Here is a 13,311-nt window from a genome sequence, read left to right on the forward strand (position 1 = left end):
TAAATCTTCATTACAGACATTTTACAGCTGATCATTGCAGTCTGGGAGTATAGTAAAGCATCTAGAGAGCTTCACCAAAGATCACAGTGGGCAGAGGGGTCCGTCTGTAAGTCGGGTGTCCTTAAGTAGGGGACCGCCTGTACTTTACTATGAGAGTATTCTGAGCTTTCTCCTCCGTACAGCTAAGATCTCTTCTGCAGGATACATTCCAGCTCTCTGGGAAAGAAAAGAAGCAGTCAGGACGATCATTCTGTACAAAATAAACTTTACTGCCAAGTTTACAAACCAAAAAAAAAAAATTTTCTTTCCATGGTTTGGGTGGACCTCAAGAAATTCACTGTGAATCATTCTTGTCCGCCCCATTCTGTCTTGCAGCTGTGGACACATTAACCTGTTCCCAGCCAGGAAGCCGGATGATGCGTTGTGTAATCTTGTCTCATCAGATCTAATGAACTGATCCTCATTAGTGGCATTCTTCTTCTTCTAGACATGTGCCCGCGTCTGTGAGGAGCACATACCAAGCAATCCCTCAGCCCCTTCCCGAGTCTTCTCCAGACAATGAAGCTTTGTCTTCCTTAAATGTTCGGCCAATTGTTGTTAAAAAGCTTCGGAGTGTACATGACTATAAATGGGGAAAGAAAGCTTATAAGGTAGGAAGCGAAGCTCGAAGACTCCACCACACGATACATTAGTTCTCTGTCCCCTCATCTTCACTGTATTCACTGTCGCTGTCTCTTCCAGGATGTTCCGGCATCTTCTGATGTTCTGCTCCCTCGTCTGCCGGCGGAATATTTCCATAACCAATGTTTTCTGCTTCTTCGTTGGCTTCTGCCACATCCACTTCCATCTGTGGGACTGGCTTGTTGACTACTACTTCTGTCCCTGATACTTCATCAGGCTTTTCTGAGGGTCCAGGCTCTTCTGAGGGCCCAGGCTCCCCTGAGGGCCCAGGCTCCCCTGAGGGCCCAGGCTCCTGTACCTCCTCTGCTGTTACCCGACCGATCTGCTCTGTTTTTATACTCTCCTGCACCTCTTCCGTTCCCTTTTCCTTCTCTTGTCCCTGATCTGCTGTTGTGCTTGCTTCTGGCTCAGGGCTCTCGGATTCGGCTATAATTTTTTGTGATGTACTTTCTTCCACTTCCATCTCTTCCTCCTGAGAGGGGGTGACGTCTCCTGTGGCAGCAGGTGGAGGTAACATGCCCTATTAGGATACAGATATACATGAATTAGTCACTTTATACAGTGTCTTCCCATATCTAGGTTCTCTAACACAGTTTTTAACCCCTTCACGCTCCGTGACGGATATATCCGCCACGGAGCTGTGAAGGTTGTATGAAGAAGGCTCACGGGCTGAGCCTTCTTCATACAGTGATGGGCTTTGCTGCATATCGCAGCAAAGACCCATCGCTATCACCCGCGGTCGGTGCTTGCACCGATCGCGGGTGTTAACCTCCTCTTTGCCGCCGGCAAAGTCGCCGGCGGCACTTTAAATTTGGCGGCGCGTGGGCGCCGCCATCTTACCTCCGATCGCCGCTCCCCCGAACGTCATCGGGGGGCGGCGATCGGTTGCCATGGTAGCCTCGGGTCTTCGTTTGACCCGAGGATACATGGCTTCTGCACATGCATTACAATGAGCCTGTGGCTCATTGTAATGTATAGTGAGCAGAAATGCCATATACTGCGATACAGCAGTATTGCAGTATATGGCAGGAGCGATCAGACCATCTAGGGTTAATGTACCCTAGAGGGTCTAAGAAACAGTGGAAAAAAAGAGAAAAAAAAAAGTTTAAAAAATGTAAAAAAATAATAAAATATTAAAAGTTCAAATCACCCCCCTTTCCCTAGAACTGATATAAAATATAATAAATAGTAAAAATCACAGACACATTAGGTATCGCCGCGTCCCAAAATGCCCGATCTATCAAAATATAAAAACGGTTACGGGCGGCGGTGACCTCCGGAACGGCAAATGGCGCCCAAATGTCCAAAATGCGACTTTTACACCTTTTTAGATGACATAAAAAATGTAATAAAAAATGATCCAAATGTCGCACAGTCCTCAAAATGGTAGCAATGAGAACGTCGGCTCATTTCGCAAAAAATGACCCCTCACACATCTCCATGCGCCAAAGTATGAAAAAGTTATTAGCGTCAGAAGATGGCAAAAAATTTTTTTTCTTTTTTGTACACATTCGTTTAATTTTTGAAAATTTATTAAAACGCAATAAAACCTATATAAATTTGCTATCACCGCGATCGTACCGAACCAAAGAATAAAGTAGGCATGTTATTTGGAGCGCAGAGTGAAAGTCGTAAAAACTGAGCCCACAAGAACATGACGCACATGCAGTTTTTTTCAATTTTTCCACATTTGGAATTTTTTTGCGGCTTCCCACTACATGGCATGGAATAATAAATAACATCATGGGAAAGTAAAATTTGTTACGCACAAAATAAGCCCTCACACAGCTCTGTACACGGAAAAATGAAAAAGTTATGGATTTTTGAAGATGGAGAGCGAGAAATCAGCGAAAATACCCTGCGTCCTTAAGGGGTTAAAGTCAGGAACAGCAATGGATCGTAGAAGGTGTAAACAGATATTAATTGTTACATTCAATTAAAACAACTTACAACTTGGGTCACCATTCATATGAGCTCATGGAGAGAACAGAATAAGGCTGGTGCCACACGTGATGCTTTGTCTGCGTTTACAAACGCAGACAAAGCCGCACCCACCGGGGCGGGCCGCGGCCCGATCGCATCCGCATTTCTATGGAAACGCCTGCGATCGGGAACGAGCTGCCAGTGGTTTTAAGCAGTCCATCCAAAAACGCATCAGTTTTTGATCAGTTTTAATTAAGATAATTGGTAAAACGTGCTTAAAAACTGCTTAAAAACGCAGACGACAGGTTAGTCAGACGAGGGCGCGCAGCTCCTCGTAGCTGGGCGCCGAAGATTGTGGGTAGGAGGGGTAATGAGGCTAATGGAGTAGCCATTAGGGGTAATGGAGTAGCCGCGCTGTGTAGCCTAAGCTGCGGCTACTCCACACCCCAGTAGCCGCATAACAAAATTTACATATAAAGATAATAAAAGTTATCGAAACAGTGCGATAGCCCTTAATAGGGCTATCCTCACGTCCTATTGCTCCACCTACCACCCGATTTACCTTTATAGGTAGATTCGTGGTGCTAGGTTCCATTTAAAGGGTTGTGATCTCTTTGTTTGACTATTTGGATCATAGGGGGATGGTCACAGACCCCCCCCCCCCCAGTGTTGATCAATCTAATAGCATGTTATCGAGCCCTCTCTAGAAAGTTGCCTGTGAGCGGAGTTCTAGTTGATGCACAGGAAGCAGAGGGTTAAGTCTCTGTAGAGATCCTTGCCATACACAAGCTGATCTGAATCAGTGAAGTTGGATTTCCCTGGGAAGACACGAACATTTTCCATCTTCAGCTGCACACAATCATCAGGATTAGTGCACCCGCAGCACATTGAGACTGCTGCGTAACGACTTCCAAGATTCTGCGGAAAGATTTAGTGCTGAAGTGTTGGGGAAAGGCCAAGAACAGGAGGGGAACTCCTGCTGCTCCCTGTCTGTTCTCCTAATACACACTTCATCTGCACTGCATTAAAGGATAAACTGCTGCAGTCACAGACACTTTAGCTTCTCTCTCTTAAGGTCACAGGCTGCTCGGGTGCTTTTCAGGGCACATGTAAAACTTGCAGGTGTCATATTAGACGCACAAATACATGCAGCCGCCTTGATAAATGACTTTGGTTTTTGGTCCCCGACAATGCATGTGAGTTGATAAAATACCTATGTATCAGCAGTTGTGCCACATTGTAACTTTCTCGACAAAATAACATAATGCGGTGGATTTTTACACTATTTTTTGGGCAGCAAACCTGTCTGTCAGGCCCCTAGCAAACTTGCGTTGCGTTCAGTTTTTCAGATGCAGTTTTTGAAGCTAAAAGCGGGTGCGGATCATAATGCGGAAGAACTATCAATGAGAGAAGCTGCTCCTACTCCTGGTTTGTACATCAAAAACTGCATCTGAAAAACTGAATACAACCTCAGGCTGCGGTCACACGCTGCGTTTTGTCTGCATTTAACGCAAGCGTTTTCAAACAGCTGAAGAGGAGATTTGCCTAATTAAATTGTTGTCAACATTGCATTTACAAAACGCATACGTTAAACGCAAACAGAATGCAACGTGAGACCGCAGCCTCAGGCTGGTGGCACACGAGGCGTTTTAAACCCGGTTTTGGGCCGTTTTTAAGCAGTTCGTTAAAAAAAAAAAAAAAGCATTATGATAATTGGGAAAAACGCACAAAATTTGCTTAATTACACTGCTGTTAACATTTGGGTTTACAAAATGTAAGGATAACGCAATTAGTTCCTACAAAGTCTTAATATTTTGTTTTCCAATCTTGAATTTACCAAACACAATGTTAACACCTGTTAACATCATGTAATGGAATGTTAAGACAATGTTAACACATTACGTCCTCTCCTTAGCTGTTGCTTTTCGTTACAGAACACCTTAGGGTGAAGACACACGTGGCGTTTTTAGGCCGTTTAGGATCGTAAAAAACGCATGCGTTTTTGACAGGTTTGACCAATTATCTTAATTTAAACTGGTCAAAAACGCATGCGTTTTTTTACGATCTGAAAACGCACTAACTAAAAACGTCCCAAAAACGGCCTAAAAACGCCACGTGTGTCTTCACCCTTAGGCTGCGGTCACATGTGGCATTTTGAACCCGGTTTTGGCCCGTTTTTAAGCAGTCTGTCAAAAACAGCATGGGTTTTTGAAAAACGCCTCCATTTTTTGAAAACGCATCCGTTTTTGACAGGTTTTATCAATTATCTTAATTAAAACCTGTCAAAAACGGATGCGTTTTCAAAACATTGATGCATTTTTCAAAAACGCATGCTTTTTTTCGACGGACTGCTTAAAACGGGCCAAAAATGCGTTCAAAATGCCATGTTTGACCGCAGCCTTACACTCGAGGGTGGTGGCACACGTGGCTTTTTGAACCCATTTTTGAACAGTCATTTTTGAAAATGCATTCGTTTTTGACTGTTTTTTCCAATGATCTTAATGAGGATAATTGGAAAACGGACAAAACCGGTCTTTAGCGGACTGCTTAAAAACGGCCTAAAAAAGGGTTCAAAACGCCACGTGTGCCACCACCCTCATAGTTACTTAGAAATCGTGGGAGATCAAACTATGAAAAAGTAGTGGTACAGTCTCACATAGCATCTAGGGTAAACCTGAAAAATTATGAAACCATAAATGGTAACAATCAGGGCTTACACAAATAACTCACTGACAAACTACTTCCATAGTTATATTGGACAAGCAGACTTGTGATGTATTCAGATGGTGCAGTATTTAGGCGGCAGTGGAATGGGTCAGCAGTCTTGCCCTGTTATAGTGCCCGGCACAGAATTGCCTTTGAGCGGCCGCCTGCCGGATACATAAGGAGGCCGGAGCCTGATACATGGTAAATAATCCCTATTGTATATTTGCTGATATTGGTTGGTTCAGTAATGCCACAAATACTGCGCCATTTACCACTGTTTTATCACCACTTCCCATTGCAGATTCCTGTGGTCGGGTCCGCTCTTACATGACATTATTATTACCTTGTGGTACTGCTGACTGCTCCGCATCATGTGTAGATACATGTTGTACGAGTACGCCGCCATCTCTGGCATGTTCTTGATAACCTGCGCTGGGTAAGGCGGCACGTCTCCATTCTGAAAAGTATCACACACATTGATGTTAACATTTCATCAAACAAATTAAAAATCTCCCCAACAGTGTATAGTAAAGCACAAGTGGCTGAAACCCTGTCCGTACAAGGAAAGTCAATGGGTTTAGACAAGTCCCCGTATTCCTCGATTCTGAAAAGAGTTGTCCCGAGGTTGGAAAACTTCCAAAAACAGCGCCACATATGATCATGGTTTGTGCCGGTATTGCAACTCAGCAGCATAGAGATGAAAGGAGACGAGTTACAATACCGACACAGACCATGGTCAGATGTGGCGCGGTTTTTGAAAGAAATCAGCTTTTTTTTTAACCTCCGGACAACCCTTTTAAGTACAACTACACAAGGAATTTATTAGCACCAGAAAGTTATACTCCAGTTTGGGGCGTGTAAGTTTTGACATGCCTCACTTGCTGGAAGATATGATGGTATAGTACAGAGGAGAGTTATAATCTCGCAGCCAAGTGTGTGGGCAGTGGTGGAGACATAGTAATTTCGGGGTCTGGACATTACAATCCTTCTTGTACCAATTTCCTGACACCGCTGAATGTGCTCTGCCAAGTCTATGCCTCTTACCCTTCCATAAAAATGGACGTTCAGCTTAGCCAAGAACTCATGTGCTCTCTATATACCAAGGGATGGGGCATGTCCGGATTTCACAAATGATCAGGTTTGGGGCAGAAATACTCCAGATCATGACACTGGAAACTATTTTTCATCATGTAGAAAATGATCTGAGTACTAGGAAAGTCCCAGCTGTCATATTTTTGGATGCATTATGGAAACTGTCCTCTGACTTGCTCTCCCTTTCTACATCTCCACTGCCAGATGCCTGGGTTGTGTTACTCACCCTCCTCTGCGTTGGGAAGGACTCTCCCGGTATAAGGTGGAGTTGCAGGGGACGTGCGGTCAGTTGTCTGAACGCTGGTGTTAGCTCGAAGCAGTTCTGGAAGAGGGAAACTCGGGCAAATATGTAAAGTCCAAGTCGTGCTCTGGACATGGCCACAACCAATCGCCTCACATCCCTGCAAGACAGAAGGACAAGAACATGTATCAGGCTTTCTAGGTAGAAAGATTTTTTTTAGGAATGACTGTAGTTCAGGCCCAATGGATCCTGCAGACCACAGTGGGGTCCCCTTAGGCTTAGCTTAGGGTGTCCATTAATTTGCCAGGTGAAAAAGTCCCAAGTTGCTGTACAGATGTGAACTTAGCCCAACATGGACCCTCTAATGAAGATAACACATTTACATCAGCACCAAATCAAAGTACAACAAGCGTTGTAAGGTTTCTACTGCAGTGCAGCACCCACCACTACAGTGTCACCTGCTTCCCAATTCATGAACTGTGTTGTGGTGATCCGAACATGCGGGTGCAGGGGCTGGATTTGAGGCACCCCTTCCTCTCAGTCAGATATTGACGGCCTATCACGAGGGTCAAGTGTGCAACTAATAAAATTCTCCTCTTTAAACTGCCTTTATCTCTAGTTCTTCAATATCACAGCACCACAAGCGCAGTGGGATCTGAAAGCTGAGATTCTTATCTTCAATATGGCACCAAAAGCAAGTTTCTAGGTGAACACAAGCACCTTGTCTCCGGCAAGAAATAAAAAGCATCTCGGACCATTAAACAATTAAAAAAAAAAAAAAAATGCCTTGTCTCAAGACGATAGAAAGACCATCTCCACTCAGATCATAGAGGGAAAAAGTGCCTCGTCTCAAATCAAAGGAAATGAAGGGCCTCGCCTTAAGGGGAAAAAAAGTGTCACGTCTAACACAAAAAGACACTCTCCTGACCTCATTTAGACATAACTTTTTAAGAGCCTCTACATGGCTTCCTTACTGTACAGACCCTACAACCATATTCCGGGTGTGAACTATCAAATCCCATCTGTTATAGTGTCACATTGTTGTTGTTTTGTAGTGTGAACACAGCCAGAGATTACACAGACCCCCAGATCTGTTTGGCTATGAATCCAGCACCATGTCCGGCACGGCTGGGCACAGTGGGGGTCAGCCATGATGGACATGATATACAGCAGGCTGCCTGTATATGAATACTACTCAGGCCTAGCGTGACACGAGTTCTGGACACTTGGAAGATTACTTATCTCTAGGGATTTCTTGGGCTCAGGATATTTGTTGTTCAGGAAGTTTTCCATCAGTAAACAACTCGGTGGGATTTCCTCCTTGAAGAACATTTACTAGCTTGTGCACGTCCTCCTGCAGATCTTCTTATATACTATGGGTTTTTTTTTGTTACAACCTCCATCTGTGTCCTACGTCTCCAGCCAGGGGTTGTGTTCTTTCTCCTTCAGTCAGGGAATGACAGACCCCGGAGATTATTATAATACTCCGACACGTTATAAACACAGGCGTCTAATGGTAATAAATGTCATCCCTGGAGACTATCCAGGAGCCAGGTAGTCAAACCAATCATTACACAACTTATATTATTGAGGCTAATGGTTAATTGTCTTCCCCTGACCCCGGCTAAGTGTCACACATCTCATTGTACAGGGGTCTAATCCTTAAATGACTCGGGAGGGGTAATGGTTCTCATCGAAGAATTACAACAGGACATCCGCACGTTGCGAGTTTAGAAACACAATCTAAACCGGGAGGGGAGAAGCTTCTCCTGATCACAGATGCATTTAGACTCGGGGTGATGCCATACATGGCGTTTTGAACAGGTTTTTGGTCAGTTTTTAAGCAGTCCGTCCAAAAATGCATGCGTTTTTGACCAGTTTTAATTAAGATGATTGGTAAAACCTGTCAAAAACGAATGCAGTTTTTAACGGACTGCTTAAAAACTGACCAAAAATGGGTTCAAAACGCCATGTGTGGCATCACCCTTAAAGGGGTTAGCCACTTTACCTCATGTTTCTTGTACAGTGTGTGTGTGTGTTATTTCACAATGGCGTTTTTTTTTCCAGTGAAGCCCTAATTTGGGCTTATGGACACAAAGATTTGTTTTCTCTTCCTGGCTTCAATGATTTTTACTGAACCATTCTTTTCAATTAGCTTTTTCACACTTCAGTTTTTCTTCTTTTTTTTTTTTTAACCACTGTTACAATGTTGTCTGTAAACAAAATAGGCCAGACTAAGATTTTTTTTTTAACCAATATACACTCACCGGCCACTTTATTAGGTACACCATGCTAGTAACGTGTTGGACCCCCTTTACACGTTTTACAGATACACAATGCAAAGGGGTTGGCCGCTTTACCTCATGTTTTTTGTAATGTTTCTGGGGGGGGGGGGGGGGGGGGTCAGGATATGAGGTAATTTAGCAATATACATCTATTATTAGTTCTGCTCCGCTTTCTTGATATGTAAAGTGAAGCCTCCTGTCTTTTACCTCATCAGCCAGAGATTCCTGACCAGAAAATGGCCGCAGATAGAGGGTCATCTGATCTGTAACAAGCGACTATTCATGGACAGAGATCACATGACCCTCCATCTGCGGCCATTTTATGGGGAGGAATCTCTGGCTGATGAGGTAAAAGACCGGAGGCTTCACTTTACATATCAAGAAAGCGGAGCAGAGCTATTACTAGATGTATATTGGTAAATTACCTCATATCCTGACCCCCCCCCCCCCCCCCCCCCACAAACATTACAAAAAACATGAGGTAAAGCGGCCAACCCCTTTGCATTGTGTATCGGTAAAACGTGTATCTTGTACCCAATTACAATCGTAAACGTATCTGTGATTGAGAGAACTCCTCCCCACTGCGCTCGTTTCTAAATGTAATGATTGAACACGGCTAGACCCTTCTGTAGAACAAGTCAACGAAGGCTTCTGAAAGGAACAAAAAAAACAAAACCGATGCTTTTCCCTAAGTAGGCATCTATGGTTTGACTGACATGAGCTTATCTGAGCTTCCGATTCACATGTACAGGGGGAGAGAGATTTACCAAAAGACATAACCCTAAAACCCATAGCCAGGCCTAACACATTCACTTTCTATATGTAACTTTGATCCTCTTTCCATTTACCAATCCTATGTACTCCTCTCATCTCTGTAGTCCCTTGACACTCGATAGCATTGTACAAGTAACTTTGCAGGTGTATGCAGTCATAAAATCCCTCCAATCAGCAGGCTTTGATAAATGTGCACAATGGGGGTCATTTACTAAGGGCCCGATTCGCGTTTTCCCGACGCGTTACCCGAATATTTACGATTTGCGCCGATTGTACCTGAATTGCCCCGGGATTTTGGCGCACGCGATCGGATTGTGGCGCATCGGTGCCGGCATGCGCGCGACGGAAAATGGGGTGGGGGCCATGCCAAACGAAAACCCGACGTATTCGGAAAAACCGCTGCATTTAAGAACGGAAAATGTGTCGCTCGGGACGCGCTTACCTTCACTCAGCCCAAGCCGGTGAACTCCAGCGCGTTCAGATGCTTTTCAGCGCAGCAGCGCCACCAGGTGGACGGCGGAGGAACTACCTTATTAAATCCCGGCTGGACCCGAATCCAGCGCAGAGAACGCGCCGCTGGATCGCGAATGGACCGGTTAAGTAAATCTGCCCCAATGTGTATCAAAAAGAAATTTGGCAATATTTTTTTTCTCCACAACTTCTCTCAAGCTGCACCTTTTCTCTTGAATGCGCTACCCCAATCCCCAATCAAACTAATACACAACTGCAAAAGTTTCAAACCTATCCTTAAACCCATAGGCAGGTCTATCACATTTCTTTACTGTATTGTAACTTTGACTCTCTTTTTGCAACCCTGCTCCCATCTATGTAATCTCTCAGCACTTGATTGGATTGTACAGGCTACTCTGCAGGTGTATGCACTCATATACCAGGTTTTGTGGATACCAGGTAATTGGTGGGCAATGCCCTATACAATGTAATCCAGAACATGATGTATAATGAGGATACATTACACACCACTGCACGTGTCTCTACAATGACTATACATCTGAGGCAGCAGCTTTCTCGGCGCGGCCGGGTCACACAGCTGGCTATACAGAGACAAATATGTGTAACATGAAGAATATGATGCTGGTAATGACTATTCCCATTACGTTCTACAACGTATTTAATCCAAACAAATGGGAACTGTCAGGATACAATTATCTGTATTGCGGCCCCATTACTGTAACCATGCATGACAATTTCAAGACAATGGCCGCCTAATTCTTTTGTTTTCTTCGAGTTCCTCTCTAGGAGGAGAAGATACAGAATGATAATAAAGACGTAAACCCCCCCTATCGGTGGAAATACGTCATGTGTGATGATCGGATGGGGCACGCGGACACATGTGGGAATATATGGGACCGACTGGAGGACAAGTAAAAAGGACTATATAGGAAAACCGCATATTAAGTGTGTATTCACATTGGGCAGATAATGTGAAAAGTGAGATTTTTGAGTGTCGACCTTTAGAGAGGAGTTTTTATATTGCTATAGTTGCTATCTACACAGAATTATTATGTCTGTCATGTACCATATTTAAAGAGGTTTTCCAGATATTTGGGTTAGGCTAAGTGAAGGGTGAACTAACGCCTGCCAAGGGGGCCCAGATTAAGCTTGCTTTCCATGCTCCGTAAGCCGGGTGTACATGACTTTTATTGGTTTGAGAGCCGCATTGTCATACCTCTCAACTTCAAGGGGCCGCACTAGTAACCAGCAACCTAGAAAAAGCAACAACTACAATATAGCACTAAATATCACCAAAGAAACGAAATACTACACTCCCAGAGTAGGCAAGAGTAACTGTGGAGACCCCAATACAAGAGAGACCCCAGAGCAGAGCACAGTAATACAAGAGAGACCCCAGAGCAGAGCACAGTAATACAAGAGAGACCCCAGAGCAGAGCACAGTAATACAAGAGAGACCCCAGAACAGAGCACAGTAATACAGGAGACCCCAGAGCAGAGCACAGTAATACAAGAGAGACCCCAGAGCAGAGCACAGTAATACAAGAGAGACCCCAGAGCAGAGCACAGTAATACAAGAGAGACCCCAGAGCAGAGTACAGTAATACAAGAGAGACCCCAGAGCAGAGTACAGTAATACAAGAGAGACCCCAGAGCAGAGCACAGTAATACAAGAGAGACCCCAGAGCAGAGCACAGTAATACAAGAGAGACCCCAGAGCAGAGCACAGTAATACAAGAGAGACCCCAGAGCAGAGCTCAGTAATACAAGAGAGACCCCAGAGCAGAGCTCAGTAATACAAGAGAGACCCCAGAGCAGAGCACAGTAATACAAGAGAGACCCCAGAGCAGAGCACAGTAATACAAGAGAGACCCCAGAGCAGAGCTCAGTAATACAAGAGAGACCCCAGAGCAGAGCACAGTAATACAAGAAAGACCCCAGAGCAGAGCACAGTAATACAAGAGAGACCCCAGAGCAGAGCACAGTAATACAAGAGAGACCAGCATAGTAATACAGGAGACCCCCAGGGCACAGCATAGTAATACAGGAGACCCCCAGGGCACAGCATAGTAATACAGGAGACCCCCAGGGCACAGCATAGTAATACAGGAGACCCCCAGGGCCCAGCATAGTAATACAGGAGACCCCCAGGGCCCAGCATAGTAATACAGGAGACCCCCAGGGCCCAGCATAGTAATACAGGAGACCCCCAGGGCCCAGCATAGTAATACAGGAGACCCCCAGGGCCCAGCATAGTAATACAGGAGACCCCCAGGGCCCAGCATAGTAATACAGGAGACCCCCAGGGCCCAGCATAGTAATACAGGAGACCCCCAGGGCCCAGCATAGTAATACAGGAGACCCCCAGGGCCCAGCATAGTAATACAGGAGACCCCCAGGGCGCAGCATAGTAATACAGGAGACCCCCAGGGCCCAGCATAGTAATACAGGAGACCCCCAGGGCCCAGCATAGTAATACAGGAGACCCCCAGGGTCCAGCATAGTAATACAGGAGACCCCCAGGGCCCAGCATAGTAATACAGGAGACCCCCAGGGCACAGCATAGTAATACAGGAGACCCCCAGGGCACAGCATAGTAATATAGGAGACCCCCAGGGCACAGCATAGTAATACAGGAGACCCCCAGGGCACAGCATAGTAATATAGGAGACCCTAGGGCACAGCATAGTAATATAGGAGACCCCAGGGCCCAGCATAGTAATACAGGAGACCCCCAGGGCGCAGCATAGTAATACAGGAGACCCCAGGACACAGCATATTAATACAGGAGACCCCAGGGCACAGCATATTAATACAGGAGACCCCCAGGGCCCAGCATAGTAATACAGGAGACCCCCAGGGCCCAGCATAGTAATACAGGAGACCCCCAGGGCCCAGCATAGTAATACAGGAGACCCCCAGGGCCCAGCATAGTAATACAGGAGACCCCCAGGGCCCAGCATAGTAATACAGGAGACCCCCAGGGCGCAGCATAGTAATACAGGAGACCCCCAGGGCCCAGCATAGTAATACAGGAGACCCCCAGGGTCCAGCATAGTAATACAGGAGACCCCCAGGGTCCAGCATAGTAATACAGGAGACCCCCAGGGCCCAGCATAGTAATACAGGAGACCCCCA

The 13,311-nt window shown here is 45.4% G+C and overlaps 1 protein-coding gene across 1 annotated transcript in view; it reads right to left on the bottom strand.

Moving 5' to 3' along the window:
* Positions 1 to 248: 248 nt before the first annotated feature.
* Positions 249 to 13,311, bottom strand: part of AQR (aquarius intron-binding spliceosomal factor) — a 59,840-nt gene continuing 46,777 nt past the window's right edge. The window contains exons 33-35 of the mRNA XM_072115425.1: positions 6,629 to 6,803; positions 5,654 to 5,767; positions 249 to 1,201 (exon numbers count right to left, since the gene is read on the bottom strand). Coding sequence (XP_071971526.1) covers positions 689 to 1,201; positions 5,654 to 5,767; positions 6,629 to 6,803 — 802 coding nt within the window. The 3' untranslated portion in view covers positions 249 to 688. The remainder of the gene's footprint in view (positions 1,202 to 5,653; positions 5,768 to 6,628; positions 6,804 to 13,311) is intronic.

Source organism: Engystomops pustulosus, chromosome 7 (genome assembly GCF_040894005.1).
Source record: "Engystomops pustulosus chromosome 7, aEngPut4.maternal, whole genome shotgun sequence".
Lineage (NCBI taxonomy): Eukaryota > Metazoa > Chordata > Amphibia > Anura > Leptodactylidae > Engystomops > Engystomops pustulosus.